At 50.6% G+C, this 14587-nt stretch overlaps 6 protein-coding genes across 6 annotated transcripts; 3 read left to right on the plus strand and 3 right to left on the minus strand.

Moving 5' to 3' along the window:
* Nucleotides 1-178: 178 nt before the first annotated feature.
* NCS54_00962200 (Hypothetical protein) lies at nt 179-827 on the plus strand (the record flags this gene model as incomplete). Its single annotated transcript, XM_053154963.1, has 2 exons — nt 179-485; nt 538-827. The coding sequence occupies 2 exons, from the start codon at nt 179-181 to the stop codon at nt 825-827; spliced, it is 597 nt and encodes a 198-aa protein (XP_053010938.1).
* Nucleotides 828-1359: 532 nt separating this feature from the next.
* On the minus strand, nt 1360-3125 carry NCS54_00962300 (Hypothetical protein; the record flags this gene model as incomplete). Its single annotated transcript, XM_053154964.1, has 6 exons — nt 1360-1624; nt 1677-1932; nt 2011-2552; nt 2614-2742; nt 2810-2867; nt 2918-3125. The coding sequence occupies 6 exons, from the start codon at nt 3123-3125 to the stop codon at nt 1360-1362; spliced, it is 1458 nt and encodes a 485-aa protein (XP_053010939.1).
* Nucleotides 3126-4274: 1149 nt separating this feature from the next.
* NCS54_00962400 (AB hydrolase-1 domain-containing protein) lies at nt 4275-5113 on the plus strand (the record flags this gene model as incomplete). Its single annotated transcript, XM_053154965.1, has 2 exons — nt 4275-4721; nt 4778-5113. Exons 1-2 carry the CDS (start codon nt 4287-4289, stop codon nt 5111-5113), a joined length of 771 nt encoding a protein of 256 aa, XP_053010940.1. The 5' UTR covers nt 4275-4286.
* A 2974-nt stretch (nt 5114-8087) lies between these two features.
* On the minus strand, nt 8088-9374 carry NCS54_00962500 (Hypothetical protein; the record flags this gene model as incomplete). The annotated part of the gene is made up of 2 exons (XM_053154966.1): nt 8088-9136; nt 9191-9374. The coding sequence occupies 2 exons, from the start codon at nt 9372-9374 to the stop codon at nt 8088-8090; spliced, it is 1233 nt and encodes a 410-aa protein (XP_053010941.1).
* A 652-nt stretch (nt 9375-10026) lies between these two features.
* NCS54_00962600 (Hypothetical protein) lies at nt 10027-10868 on the plus strand (the record flags this gene model as incomplete). The annotated part of the gene is made up of 3 exons (XM_053154967.1): nt 10027-10425; nt 10478-10687; nt 10749-10868. The coding sequence occupies 3 exons, from the start codon at nt 10027-10029 to the stop codon at nt 10866-10868; spliced, it is 729 nt and encodes a 242-aa protein (XP_053010942.1).
* Nucleotides 10869-11128: 260 nt separating this feature from the next.
* On the minus strand, nt 11129-14315 carry NCS54_00962700 (AMP-binding domain-containing protein; the record flags this gene model as incomplete). The annotated part of the gene is made up of 3 exons (XM_053154968.1): nt 11129-13004; nt 13056-13542; nt 13589-14315. The coding sequence occupies 3 exons, from the start codon at nt 14313-14315 to the stop codon at nt 11129-11131; spliced, it is 3090 nt and encodes a 1029-aa protein (XP_053010943.1).
* Nucleotides 14316-14587: the final 272 nt, after the last annotated feature.

Here is a 14587-nt window from a genome sequence, read left to right on the forward strand (position 1 = left end):
GGGGAATCTGGTGTATATAAAAGCAGCAGCCGCTGTTAGATCGTCTGACTCTCAGTACCAGACAAGTCTAGACTGTTTACATTTCGATGAATTCCAAGCATTGCCGCCGTTGTGAACTTGACAACACCTCCCAAAGGACCCATCCCCCACCCCAAGCATCGCCGTTACCGCCGCCAAAATGAAGGACGAGCGAGTAAGCGACCACATCCGTTTCCCCCGTTATTCATATCGCGTTTCCCGTCGCACCGATGGCATGAGTGGATACAACGATGTTATGGGACGAGCTGTGTTGATCTGCATCATCAATGATCTTGCCGACGTCGTCGATGCTGTCGAGGATCTTCGTCTACCTTCGAGGCCTGAGGACCGGGCCAGACTGAGGATCGAAAGACGAAAGATGTGTGACTCTGTGATCAAGGGGGCCAATGACTTGACAGCCATATTCGACTCGGTGAAAGCGGAGAGCAAGTATACCGATCTGGCCCGTATGTGTTCCTGTTGCGAGATACCTACTAGAAGCTAATTGCAACAAACCAGCCAAGAACCTGCCGAGATATCGCAACGAGATTTGCGGTCAACTGTTGAACCCACTGCGAAAATCCGATCCGAGAAGAGCCACCACCTACGGGCGGCCATTTTCCTTTACCCCATACAGGGAGAAACTGCGCATCATCCTTTCCGGCATCGAGCGGGAGCTTCGTCGATGGCTCAAAGTGCCCCGAGAAGAGACGCGGAAGTCAACAAAACACGGAGGGCAGCAACAAAAGAGCCGACCACGCCGAGGTTCATCACCGCCAAACCTGCCGGGTCTATGCACCGTCATGTAGATTCTTCCGAAAGTGGAATCACGCGACGCGTAATGGATTTAGCGAGGACATGGTCTGATTTTAAGCGACGGAAATCAACAGTTGGGAACACATACAGAACCAAGAGACTGCAGCTTTCTTATATCGTAAGGGAGGCGAACGGGATACAACTAATTTGGACGGGAGAATTCAGGTAGATAGCGAAAATGGTCATTTTGGAGGCATTTTCATTACATTTAGGTAGTTAATATTAATCTCATTTCATTTCGCCAACTCTGCTCCAGGCATAAAACTATGCACTCGGATATTCACCTTATGCATCAACATGCTTCTCATTATGGTTCTGGGACATGAGGCTTTCAAAGATCTCACCGCCTTCTTGAAGATCCATGTGAATCATGGTCATTCTAACGTATTTCGTTAGCGAACAAGGAAGATAGCGTGCCGAACACAGCCGACAGGGGACATTAGAACTGTCTCAGCGAGATATCTCACCGCCGAGGTCCAAGCTGACGCAATATTAGTCTTGAATCCAATCAATAAACCGACTAGCCTAGTATTCATCAAGCCACGATCGCAAAATGGCACCGATGGCTTCTGGCTGATGGTAAGCGGAAAGATGCCCAGCTTCGTCAACCGAGTAGAACCTCAACCGATCCGTCCCTTTCCAGAAGCCCCCTCTCCTTACGCCCCAGCCTTCTACATCTGTTGTGACTTCACCGTCACTAAAGTGCCAGTCCGTGTAGCCGAGGCTCTGATACTGTGCCTGACCCTTCCAAGGTTGCTCATCCAACATTCGCATTTGGCCTGGCGTGTTTCTGTGGACCTCGTCAGTTTCGTGGAATCCAACTCTTGCACTAGATGGCTCACATAATAATGTCATTATTTCCGTTGATGAACAGAACTTTGATGTCTGTCTCGTCAAGAATCCAGGTTAGCTCCCGAGTCACGGGGAGATGTATATGTCCATCATTCTCCCAGCGCTCGCCCATGTCAAAGTCAATCAGATTAAATGGGAAATTGTGAAATCCGAGTTTTTTCTGGACCCAATTGCGATTGAAATACTTCCAAGTAGGCCCATATGCAAGGTTCGAGCATATAGGAGGAATCTCACACGGATGTCGGCCTAATTATGCCATGTTAGAACTGAAACAAAGTTCATCCTCCTCGAGGAAGATTGGGCGTTGGAGGCAAGGCAACTGACTGTCATAGGGATCCCATCCTCCAGGGCGTACTCCGTCAAGGAAATACTTGCCAAGTGCCTCCTCGCAAACCTCGTTTGCCGCACGGCAAATGTCGATATCGTAGGACTCTCTGCAACGAGCTGCCATCACCTCGCAGGTGGGTATCGCGGCTTCCATTGCAGCGCAGGCGGTAGCGTTCATCAGAGGTGCCTTACGGCCATCAGACGCCCAGTCTGTGCAAAAGAAGTCGTAGTAGCCGACAAATTGGCGAGTCGCGTCGATGTACCCATCCAAGATGACGGCTGATGAGATGTTGATACGAGGTTCGAGGCCCTTGTTGGCATTCTCTCGCTCGAGAGATGCTATGTATTGTGTGTAAGCAGTGACGTAGTGACCTCCCATCGACTCTCCCGTTATATGCCACGGCCGTCCGGCAAGTTCCGGGAAGACATCATGTGATAGTGTCGACAAGAATGAGTACACATCTTGGGCTCCCTGTTTCAGGGTCACGGCGATCTGATCTCGATCTGTTATCTGTGAGAAGCCGACGCCCACTGGTTGGCTGAACAAGGTTAGCCAATTTGATTCTCACATTTTATCTACCAAGACACGAGTGAGCTTACTCGATGTAGACGACGTTTGCTTGATCGATCCAAGAATATTCGAGACGCTTAGTCGAGTTTCCGTCACGGTTTACGGAGCAAGGGCCACTACCCATGAACAGTCCCATCTCTCCCGCTGCACCTGGACCACTAATTGTGGCCAAAAGAGGTTGATTAGCATTAACTCGAAGTTGTTAGAAGCTTGGTTTTGACTCACCCACTCATCCATAGTAACAATGGGTCTGTTTCTGGGTTGCGTCGGCTCTCAAAGTACCCTAACAACATGAGTCTCGAGCCAATTGTCTTCGTGACTTAGAATACGCACAGAAAAACATAGACTTGTCGGCCGTAACGTTGACTGTGCCCGTCCATTGCCGAGACCCAGCATCACAGAGGTCAGGAGACTGTTCGCGGACCTCAAAGTTTGAGCCTGGCAGTTCATCAACTCCGGTTAGTGGCTTCTGTTCCTGGGCGTTGGCGAATAGTGTCTCGCCAGCTAAAAATGCTGAAACAGCTATCCGAAACATCCGCATGATGACCCGTCTCTGGATCGCGTCAAGGCGCGGTATCCCTGGTGGTGCGCGTAAGAACATGGAGGATCCAAAACTTGTTCCTGAATTACTAATTACGGACTCCATAAGATTGGGGCGAAGCAACCACGCCACGTCCTTCCTCGGTTAGAACACAAGCCGGTGTGGGGCATCAGGAACGAGGATCAAGACACCCATGTTCAGCACGCAATCTTGCTCCGAACCTCTTGAGGAAGTCAGATGGTTCCTTGTTGGGTTATCTTCTGGTTGCTATCTTACCAAGCGATAAGATGTAATCTCCCAGTTGCCTTCGATGTGGCGAGTTTGTACGAAGCGGCATAGCATTGTTGCTTCACAAACGTCCACGCTTGCGCTTTGGTAGGTACCTGTGAAACAACCAAAACCATTAAATAGCCTTTCTCTGCCAATCGCTCACTGGAATTAGACATCACTATATACAAACACTAACACAAAAACCTAACCAATTATACACGTACTTCCAAACTCATCAAGTGATCTACAAAGTTGTACTGTTAACCCAGCGTTAATGCATGTTGGGATTACCCTATACCAGAATGGAATCTGCAATAAGTGCAACTTTGGGGGCCGTCTGCCGGACTCCGGGATATGCGAAAGGCCCGGAAACCGACACAAATAGATAGTCAGCCCAAGTACCTGCGTGTTGTGGTGACTCTCGGCCGATCGACCCGGGTTGAAGAGTTCGGTGCTCGGCCTCCGGCGTCGGAGTGGGGCCGAGATCCAATTCGGCCGAAAGAACGGAAAACGCCGGACCCCATCCCCAACCACCATGGTTAATAATACGCTTGATACGCAAAAGTGAGATCCTTCCACCAATCCAGAGCCTCTTTATCTGACAGAAAGGCCAAGTTTAGCAAGGCCGACAGCCCTGCCAGCCCAACCAGCTTTGCCAAGCCGAATTGCTTCTCGGCTCGGCTTACGGTTGGACCATTCGCCATACGCTACGTCTGCGTTGATGCTCTTTTTTCCCTTCTCGGTTAAAGGTGACGTCTGACATGGAACCACCTTTCTCTCGTAAGCGCAACTTGCCCGTAAGCGCGGGGACAGACAGTTGAGCGAATTTAAACCCGACAGTTCCCTGTTGTTCAGTTGCCAAGATATTTCTGAATCATCAAGAATACCATTATGGCGGACGACAAGCAAAAGCCGATTATCTTCCTCGTCCACGGTGCGTGGCATCGTCCCCTGCATTATCGCCCTCTCATCCATGCTCTCCAAGCCAAGGGCTTCACCGTTCTGGCACCTCCCCTGGCAAGCTCTGGATATGACGACTCAGTCGACGGCAAGACGTACCATGACGACGTGAAGCGTGTTCATGATGTGCTGCTGCCCTTCCTGGATGAAGGAAGAATTGCTATTGGTATCGGCCATAGCTACGGCGGGGTGCCTCTCACCGTAGCCATCCAAGGTCACACTATCGCCGAGCGGGCAGCAAAGGGCCTCAAGGGAGGAGTTGCATCAGCCATCTACATTTCAGCGACGCCGGTTATCGCCAAAGACATTTCCATGTATGAGTCTGTGGGAAACAAGTATACTACAGACTGGCTCCACGAGGTTTCTGTATGCACTCTACATCCCACTGCCCAACCTGAACATTTACTGAGATGAAATTTTAGGAAAAACGTCTCCCGCTCAAACCTGACATCGCGCCGGATGCCTTCTACTTCGATGTTGAGAAGTCCATCAGGGATGAGGCGATGGCGCATGTTTGCCATCAGAGCCGCGGACCCTTCGAGGTTCCCGTTGTCTGCACGCCAAAGGACCTTGACATCCCCAAGACCTATGTCGTGTGCCTAAACGACAAGATCTTCCTAAAGGATATCCAGGCCTACGTGGCGGATAACTGGGGAGCCAAGGCTCTTGAGATCGAATCGGGACACAGCCCGTGGTTGATTGATTCTCACAGAGAATGGCTTGTGAATCTGGTTGGAGAGGAGGCGGCTAAGATCTAAGGATGATGGTATGGATCTAACGCATCAGTTGGGGGTTTCTACGTTGAAGCATAATTTGTGTAAGGAGGTATTGTTAAGAGGCGGGAGCAAGATAGAACTAGAAGTCGGCTATTTACGTCGACATTCCCCCGAGATGCAATACCCTGTGTGATAGCCAAAACTTCCGCAATTAAACTGAATGGGACATGCACTTTTTATTCAAGTCTCTATAGTTATATATCCTTGGAAAACTAAGTGGCTATAATGCTGAGCTGGGATTGGAGGAGGAGGCCAGCACAAAGGTTGCCTTATAGTTCGCCTTCAGGCTTTTTCTGCATTGTGCCCAGTCCTGCACTGTCATTCGTATTTTCTGGACCAGATAGCTGACCGCTTGTTGACAGATAAAATTCTCGACCCTTGATACAGGGACTGCGAAACGCTCCAGCAAGACAGCAGCGATATCTGGGTATTCTAAGAGACCTTACGCTCACTGCTACTCAAGTACGACTTTGGGTTGAGACTTATCAGACGTCCACGTCCGCTGCGAGAGAAAGCCAACATGAGCTGCAAGGGCTATCGACTATCCTCAAGGCTTCCGAAGATCAGATACGGCAATTAAGAAACTCTCTTAGCCCATATACATCCCCAACCTGGCTCGGTCGATGGCGATCAGTGGCCGGCTTTGCTCGGAACGAGGCGTCATTCCAAGATACTTTCGATCTCTTGGAGAAGAACAACAACTGCCTATCTATTTTGCTCCAACTTTGCTCATTGTGAGTCAAACCCTGACGGCCACTGAGGATTATCTTTGAGCTGGGGCTTATCAGACAACAGGAAGAATGGAATTGGTCTGAGTAGAGAAATGCAAAACGTGAGCTCAAGCTTTCAAGAACTTCGAAATGTCTTGCTCAGCTCAGACTCCACTGTTCGCCAAGGCCTTTGCGCTCTCAGAGACCAGGTCCAGGTGCAGATCAGGAGTACACCATCTACTTCAGAGCTGCAACTTTTATCCCAGAAGATTGGCGAGTCAAGCGAACAGCTTAAGAATCTCCGAGATGATCAGCATCTTCACTATTCAAATTTGGACAACGCCCTTGTTCGTCAGGCAGACCTCCAGAAGTCCCTTTTGTCGGCACTTGAAGACGCCAGGAGGCCTCCTGCTTTGGCGATGAGCGGCCTTACTTCAATTGTCGCCGCCGCTCAGATGATTGAGGCAAATTTAGTACGGCCGGCACCTGCGCTTGAGCATTCGAGTCATCCCAATACCATATTTGGTATACGAAATCCTCATCAAGTTTTGCTGTCATTGCTGCTTATCCGCCCGAGGCTGCTGTCTTGTATCCAGCAGATGGCCAACGCAGGCGGAATGCATCTTTCACAGTCCGAAATCTCATGGGTGCAGTCGGAATTTGAACTACTGCAGCGTTCAGCTGCTTTCCTACTTGCAAATTCAACCGCGAGTGAGAAGGATTTGCAGTCTTGGGGACCCCAGACATACAGGTTCCAGTCTCGGCCAAAGAACAATCAGTTTCGCCACAAATTCGCTGATAGAACTGCTGGAGGTCTTCTTATCACTGACAGCTCCGTGGCCTATGATGGACCGAGAGAGTCTCAACAAGCAAATAAGTTCCAGGATTATCGTCTTGCCTGCATAACGCATCTAGCAGACTGCAAGCCATCTGGCCTTTTGGCAACCTTCCGCAGGATGCAAGATGTTATGATGACAAGAAGTCCTCAGATCACTCGAACCTTGCGTGAGCTGACTATTATACCTGAAGACTCGCCGATCTATCAATACACAGTCGAAAACGATATTGAAAAAATGTGTGAGATATTTAGTAAACGGGAAGCATCACCGTTTGACTACACACAGGACGGGACTTCCTTGCTTGCTGTATGCTTTCCATCATTTGAGGCGTATACATACAGATGTAGCTGACGATTCGTTCTCCTAGGTCGCAGCACTCTCTCTCAATTCTGAAGCGGTCGAATTTCTGCTTCAACAAGGAGCCGACCCGTTGAATTGCATTCTCGACGAGTCGTAAGTCCTTTGGTGTCGCCTCAAGAAACTTGGCTGATTAGGCATCCTAGGGGTGTCCATGACATTTGGGATGTGATGACCTACGACATCCCTGGCAGAGCTATCGACGGGGGGCTTTTCGACGCGGCAGAAAGGCTACGACAAAGAGCAAATCTTATATCCAAGAGAGGCCTTGATCCACCAGAAGGGACTACGGGTCCCCAAATGTGGATAAGCTTAAGGGTGGCTGCATACTTTGATTGGGGGGAGACTCGAACCTATCGTGTAAGAGTTGTGGAGTGCTCACAATGCCGCGATCTCACACATGACGAGTACGTATGTTTACCCTTCATTGGAGGTTTAAGGGAAGGACTGGATAATGTGACAAGGGCAGAGAAAGTTTCTTTGGTTTTCATGTCAGACTCAGAAAGCCTTCTCCGTCCTGTACTGGAACGCGTTGCTCTTTGTTACTCCAACATTGCAGAGCGAAAGTTCAATGCTGGTTTCGAGTTCATTCCCAAGGACTCGGTGCAGGTGGAGATCACACCGGAAGTTCTTGGAGATCTGGCCGCACTTGAGAGGAAGACGAGAGAAACTGAGGGGACTTTGAATTGTTGTGACCTCACAAAGTGGTTTTTTACGGAGCGGCTGGAAATACTCAAAAAAGGGGAAGTTCATCGCACTGACAGCTCTCCCCCCAGAAAGGAACGCAGTCTCCTTTGAATTCTACCTTGGACGATATCACCACCCCTGACCTGAGGCCATTGGTTGCGTCGTTTGGTCACTGACGAACTGAGAGAGGAGCCGAAATGAGTAGAAGTGAGCAAGAGCTGGACTTGGCCAGAGCGGCCCTGCAAAAGCGGCGCTGTCTTAGATAGATAATACAACTCGACGGTAGATAGATCGGGATGATATTTACATATGAAATGCGATACAGTTACTTTTAGACTAGTCCTTGACCCTACCAACTGATGCTCATTCTAGAGAGCCAACGACTGGCACCCCAAAAAGACACGCAGGAATAGCTTGATCATTGTCGTTGTCCGAAGTCAAAAAGCCATCAAAGTCGACATCACTGAATGTCTTGCCCGCATTCTGACAGTCAATAGCATTATTTGCCACCGTGTCAAAGTTCAAACCGGTGCTTGCGATAGCCCCAGCCGCATCACGAGGGTGCTCGCCAGTTGCAAGAGTAACAGGCGTTGTGCCATCGCGGTACTTGAATTGCATGCACTTGTCTCGGACGCGGGTGGATGGTTCAGAGATACACTGACCAAACTTGTCGGGGTCGGAGAGGAGGAGGTTCATGCTGATCTTTGTCCACAGCTGGGCGAGGGCAAAGATCTTGAGGTTCCGTGAGATGGCCTTTTCATAGTCTTCTTGGGAAGTCGGCGTGCTGAGACCAGCGCCATCTTTGAGCATATCACCAATGGTGTTATCTGAATGTGTGTTGAGGAAAATGTCATCGTTCTGCTCCTTCATATTCTCTTGCACCCAGGCGGGGACAGAGCCCAATAGGCCCTTGAGGATCTGAGGCTGGTTGGCTATGTTTTCATCTTGCTCGGCCTGTTCGTTGCGTGCGTTCTTGAGCAGCTTGCCAGCCAGCTTCTTGAATCGTGGAACAATTGTACGGAAGGCCGCTAGCTCAGGCCCGATGGGGGCTGGGACAAAGACGAGGGAGAGCTCTGCAAGCTTGAATAGGACCTCCTTGGGGATGGGCAAAGGCTCAGCCGTTGACTTGGTGACCAAGTCATCGATAAAGTTGGAGTTGAGGATGCTGTCAACAGCTGGCTGTACAGCATTGTTGATGTTGCGAAGATGCGTGTAGAGGTTGACCCATGCCTGACCGATGAAACCAAGTTGGGGGTTGTGAAAGGCGCCGCAGACAGTTCCGCTAAAGTCATTTGATTCACCCACAAAGATGAAGTTTGTGGGGATCGTGCACTTGTCCGGGTTGTTCAAGTCGGAGCACTGAAAGTCGAGTCTTGGGTTGTCGTCTTGAAGGAAGAGTCTGGGGTACTCGGCTGGCGAGACTAATTAGACTTGGCCACAAGGCCTTACTGAGGGCTTGAACTTACGGACTTGGCCAAAGCCAAGGGTGCCAGATATCGTGGCATCGATAGCGTTTGTCCTCCAGTTCTCGGGGGTGAGGTCGCCTGGCTCGCACCCGGTGTTCAGAGTCGGCCTTTCATCTTCTTGTCGAGGCTTCAAAGGCGACGCCAATACAAGTGGCAAGAGAAGTGCTGTTATGACTGAATTCATTCTGGAAATGGGGATATCGAGAAGGAACTGAACTAAGTTGATGCTCCTGTCTCCTATCAAGATATTTGAAGGTTGGTTTAAGTCTATTACAAATACATCCTCACAACGACAAAGCAATATCACGGCGGAACAGCGGCCGAGAACGCCAAGAGCTTATGCATAACATGGTCAATAAACGTAGCAGCAAGACAGCGGAGATATGACTGAGGCGCTTCAATGCAGCATCGCGCTTATTCGATCACGTCTGACCTGGAGGCTAGCCTAGTGCTGATGGAGCTGAGCCTTTTAGCCGTCTCACCAACTGCCGCGACCCCTGTCAAAAGGCATCAATTAGATTGTTTGTTTCACGGGTTGGGGCGGGTTATTGGATCCTTGATGCTGACCAAGCCGTTTGTGGCATTTTCTGCGAAGGTCGGGGCGGCCGCCCGCTTACTTTTTGGCAATGGACAAGTGCCGGATGTTGCATTAACCGATTACAATGATTCCAAACTTAGCTATTGAGGATGTAGCTTAAAAGTCCCTCGTGACTGTAAGCGCAGTTGCCGCCCCCAACAGGCGCGAGATAAAGAGAGAAGCGTATCACCCCATAAGCACTCTGTCGCTTGCCATTTGTTGCCCATCAAACCATACTGCGATCTTCTCATCTGCCGCAATGGATCTCAACGTGGAATCTGCTTATGAGCCTTACTCTCACCAAGGACGCTTCAATGAAGCAGAGCATGGTTCTGGTGACAAGTTGTTTGCCGCCATCTCAGATCAACAGCTACTTCTTAAACGAAAGAAGGCCGACAAGGGAACCCAACGAACTATCGAGGGCCTTCGACTCGTTTTGAGAGTTCTTGAACTGCTTCTCGACTTGAGCACATTGGCATTGATGCTCCATGCTGCTATCGTGTGGTGGACAACGCGCAACAAGATTGTCGACCATGGGTCTGGTTGGAGAGTTGTACAATGGCCTCACACGGATATGAGGCCGACATGGACCATGATGGGCGTCGCGGTGGGAACTACTTTGGCCCATGTGGTATCTCTCATCACCCAGTGTAGGAAGGTATGCTTGAGGGTCCCAGAGCTTACTATTAATGTGGCTAAGATTTGCCCAGTTTCGTTCTATGCGCGAAGGCGCGTGGCGTACGCGAGCCGTCTACGCCAGATCGACATTCATCACGGCTGCTTGGTCTGCTGCCCTCGCCTACTTCAAGATGTCCAACGAAAATGCCAAGAAGACACGCCATTGGGACCTCTGGTCGTGGACTTGCAATGTCCGTGACGAGCAAGGCGAGATTCCTTGGAATTCGCTATGTACTGAGATGGTATGCGAACCCTGGCCTACCGATACAGTCACCTCTGGCTAAATCTCACTTTTAATTATAGAACTATTGTTTCATTGCCTGTCTGGTGGCTGTACCAATGGAGGTTATTGGGCTCATCATCTTTATCCTTTCCCGCCTTAGGTCCAAACGTCGGGGCAAGTATGGAGTGCTCAAGGGCTAAATCTACACTCCAAGTACGTCTTACTTGGTTGGAGTCAAATTAAATTACGATCTAGAGCAAATTATGGGAAATGTATATATGTGGCTATACAGGCAGGTTGGGGAGTTGCAATGGGATATCAACCTTTTGTTGATGGTACAAAGGTGTGTCAACTACAGGAGAACAATGCGCCAAGAGGAGCTCAGAGTGTCTTCAATGGGATTCAAATAAGAAGATTCTTGGCGTTTAGCAACTAAAAAGGAATACAAGCGTGTCCAACGTTACGAGTCCAAGATCGGACCATAGGCAGCGATGCCGCGGCTCTCCAGCTGATACACCACCTTGGCTGTTGTGCTCCTGTTGGAGATGATGCACACACACTCAGCTCCACTCTCCTTGTAGACCTGATACGCAAGCTTGGTCATGTCCGGCCGTCCTCTTTCATCAGTATTCCAGATAAGAGCCTCCGGGTCACAAGACAGAATCGTGTCGAGAATCCCTTGCCCGTATGTTGCGAGTGGGTTCTTCGTCGACCAGACTACACGGCAAGGCACGCGACGTTCCATGATGACTGGCAAACAAGGACCGATTCCAGAGCCTGTGGCAACAAGGACCACCTTCTTGAACAATGGCGCGACTGCGAGTACGCCAGAAGCTGGGGTGCCGCGTGTCCAGATGGAGGTGGGAGGGTTTTCGATGATGCGTTTTGTCCAGTCACCGGCCTTTGACACGACGATGGAGAAGCCCTTTCCATGAGGCTCAGGGATAGCGGCGAATGCATGCCATTCAATCAGAGGTCGGTCGGTGATGCGAACACCTCGTGAAGTGCAGGGTCCGGGTGTGCAAAAGTCGAAATGGAGACGAACAGCGTGCTTCGACAGGGGCTCAGGGACAACCTTGACGCGACGGAGCCTTACCCACGGCAATGCAATGCTGAGAGTTGCCAACGCTACCAGGTAGATAGTAGGGGACTTGGCAAGTTCTGGTCCCACGGGCCCTGGTGTGGTTGATATTGTCGATGCAACAACATGAGTCCAGACAAGGGCCACGGTGAACCACCCAACGAAGCGATGTGCCCATTCAAACTGGTCGTGCATCTTGACACGTACAGAAGGATACGCCATAGCCAAGATGAAGGAAAGTGTAGCCATGATGACATACGTCAACGCGAGGACGAATGCTTTGATGGGTGGTGGGTTCTCCAGGGCAACATAGTCGCGACTTGAAGTGACAGTAAACATGGCCCACCACGCCGTCGCAGATACAGCACAGCCTGAGTGAACTCCGCCATTGTGATAGACACGCGCGAAATGCCGTCTGATGCTCAGCGGCAAGGATGTCGGGACTCGAGAGCAGAGGAAGAAGATGGCGTTGACGACGTAGTCCTGACGAACAAGGACGGCGATGAGAAGGTTGGCGGCCACGGCTGTAGCCAAATGAGAAGCCTGTGGCGAGAAGTTGCTGTTGCGGCTTTCATACAAAAGAAAAATGAGTACGACGAGGTTTGCGATAAAGATGAAACCGAAAAGCTTGCGATAAGCTGAAAGAGCACGATGGCGTACCCAGCGCCATCCATGGAAGCCATTCTTGGCTGGCAACTCGTCTTCTTCGGGCCCGACTTCGGTGACGTCGATGATGATGTCTTTTCCGTCCTTCTCCAGGTCTCGGAAGGACCCAAAGTGGTCGGCTTCCACGAGAGTTCCGTCGCTTGAGCTCCCCATTGAGCTGCGTGGTGGTGATGGCCACATTGTCTCTGGACGGGGCTTCTTGGCTGGGACTTCGGGCGGTATATCTCCACTCTCTGTGGCGAATTTGTACAGAGCTCTCTTGTCGACTTTGCCATTTGGTGTGAGCTCCAATGTCGGCAAGTGCTTCCACACGGTCGGCACAGCGTAGAACGGCTGGCTGATGCTCACCGCCCTTTTCAGCTCACTCTCATCGATCCTTTTGTGGGCGGAGTAGAAACCCCAAAGCTTGTCTTCAATCTTGAGGGCACAGCCCTTGATGACGGAAGGAGTTGTTTCGATGGAGCGAGAGACGCCGTCGAGCTCGACTCGGAAGCCCTGGATTTTGACCTGGTCGTCCTTTCGGCCGAGGGGTAGGAGACTGCCATCTTCAAGCCATCGAGCGAGATCACCAGTGTTGAACATCATGCGGCTGTGTCATGTTAGTTAGGTTCAAAACTACCTTATTTGGGTGAGTGCTTACCCGTCCTTGGTGAACTTGTCAGGCTTGTATCGAGTCTTGGTCAGGTCCGGCAGACCAAGGTATCCTCGCGAGACTCCATCACCACCAGCCCACATAATGCCTGGCTCTCCAATCTTGACGGGATTTTCGTCGTCATCCAAGATATAAACATTCGTGTTCGGATTGGGCTTGCCGATCGAGAGCATCCTACCCGGTCTATGCAGGTGGGCAGTATTGAGGATGCTGATCTCGGTAGGGCCACAGACGTTCCAGAACTTTACATATGGCGCCCACTTCTCAGCCAGAGCCAATGGGCAAGGCTCTCCCCCGACGGCGATTGTCTTGACATTTGGGAAATCTTCGACTCGGGACATGTACTTGAGGACAACGGAGGGGGTTGCGATGACTGTGTCGACTCGTCGGAGGCAGTCTGTCCATGGCTCGAGGCCGCTACCTCGGATGTGGAGGGTGCCACCGTTCATCATGGTGCCTAAAATCTCCCATGCGCCTATTATTTGTTAGATTGAGTCTCTTGTACGCGTCAGTTGACTTACACATGTCGAAAGCGACGTTCAATTGTTGTGCAACATTGCTGCCGACGCTGATACCCAGGCGAGAAGGCTCAGCAAGAAGTGTATTGGTAACACCCCCATGACGGACATCAACACCCTTAGGTCGTCCAGTAGTGCCTGAAGTGTAGATGACATAGGCTCCATGGTCCGGGCCAACATCGACCATGGGGTGTGCCGAGTTGCCATGTCTCCAAAGTCTTGAGTTTTGGTCGAGATCAATGACATCGACCAGTCCCTGGCGTTGGCGAGGGATACTGCGCACCACCTTTTCGCGGAACTTGGGGAGACAAATGATCATGGGGGCGTTTGAGTCCACAATGTCGAAGCCAAGTGTGTCATCAGTGACAATGCCGCCGTCCAAGGGAATGTATTGTCCACCAGCCTTGAGAACGGCAAGGATAAAGACAACCATCTCGATACAACGCGAGTACACAAGAACGACACGGTCGCCAACTTTTAGACCAAAAGTATCTCGTAGCTCGTTGGCCAGCATGTTTGCTCGGCGATTGAGCTCGCGGTATGTGATGGTGGTGCCATCGTAGTGTCGAACGGCAGTAACCTCGGGATGCGCCAGCGCAGCGGCCTCAAAGGCATGATGAACAACATTGTAGGGAATGGATTGACTAGGGCCTTTGCTGAACTTATTAAAGAGCACTCGATCCGCCAGGGAGAGGTTGTCAATAGAATGGAAAGAAGAAGAAGCAGACATGGTGGGCGTTTGGCCGCGAGTTTCCGTCACGACACAGGACAGAAAATGACAGCAGTTGAGACATGTTTAAGTAATTCTTCACACAGCAATCAAGACTCTTACAGAATGTGTTAAGTGGCAACCCGAAGTTGTTTGTTCTGCTTCTCTTCTGTCACTGATGACGACTACCAAAACCCTTGCACATAGCTGTAACAGTTAACGCTCAACTCCTTGCCCCCTGAGCCCCAGCGTCTATAGTCTCATCGGTAATCTCTGTCATCAAAAAGTCCGGG

Source organism: Fusarium falciforme, chromosome 7 (assembly GCF_026873545.1).
Source record: "Fusarium falciforme chromosome 7, complete sequence".
NCBI classification, from domain to species: Eukaryota; Fungi; Ascomycota; class Sordariomycetes; order Hypocreales; family Nectriaceae; genus Fusarium; species Fusarium falciforme.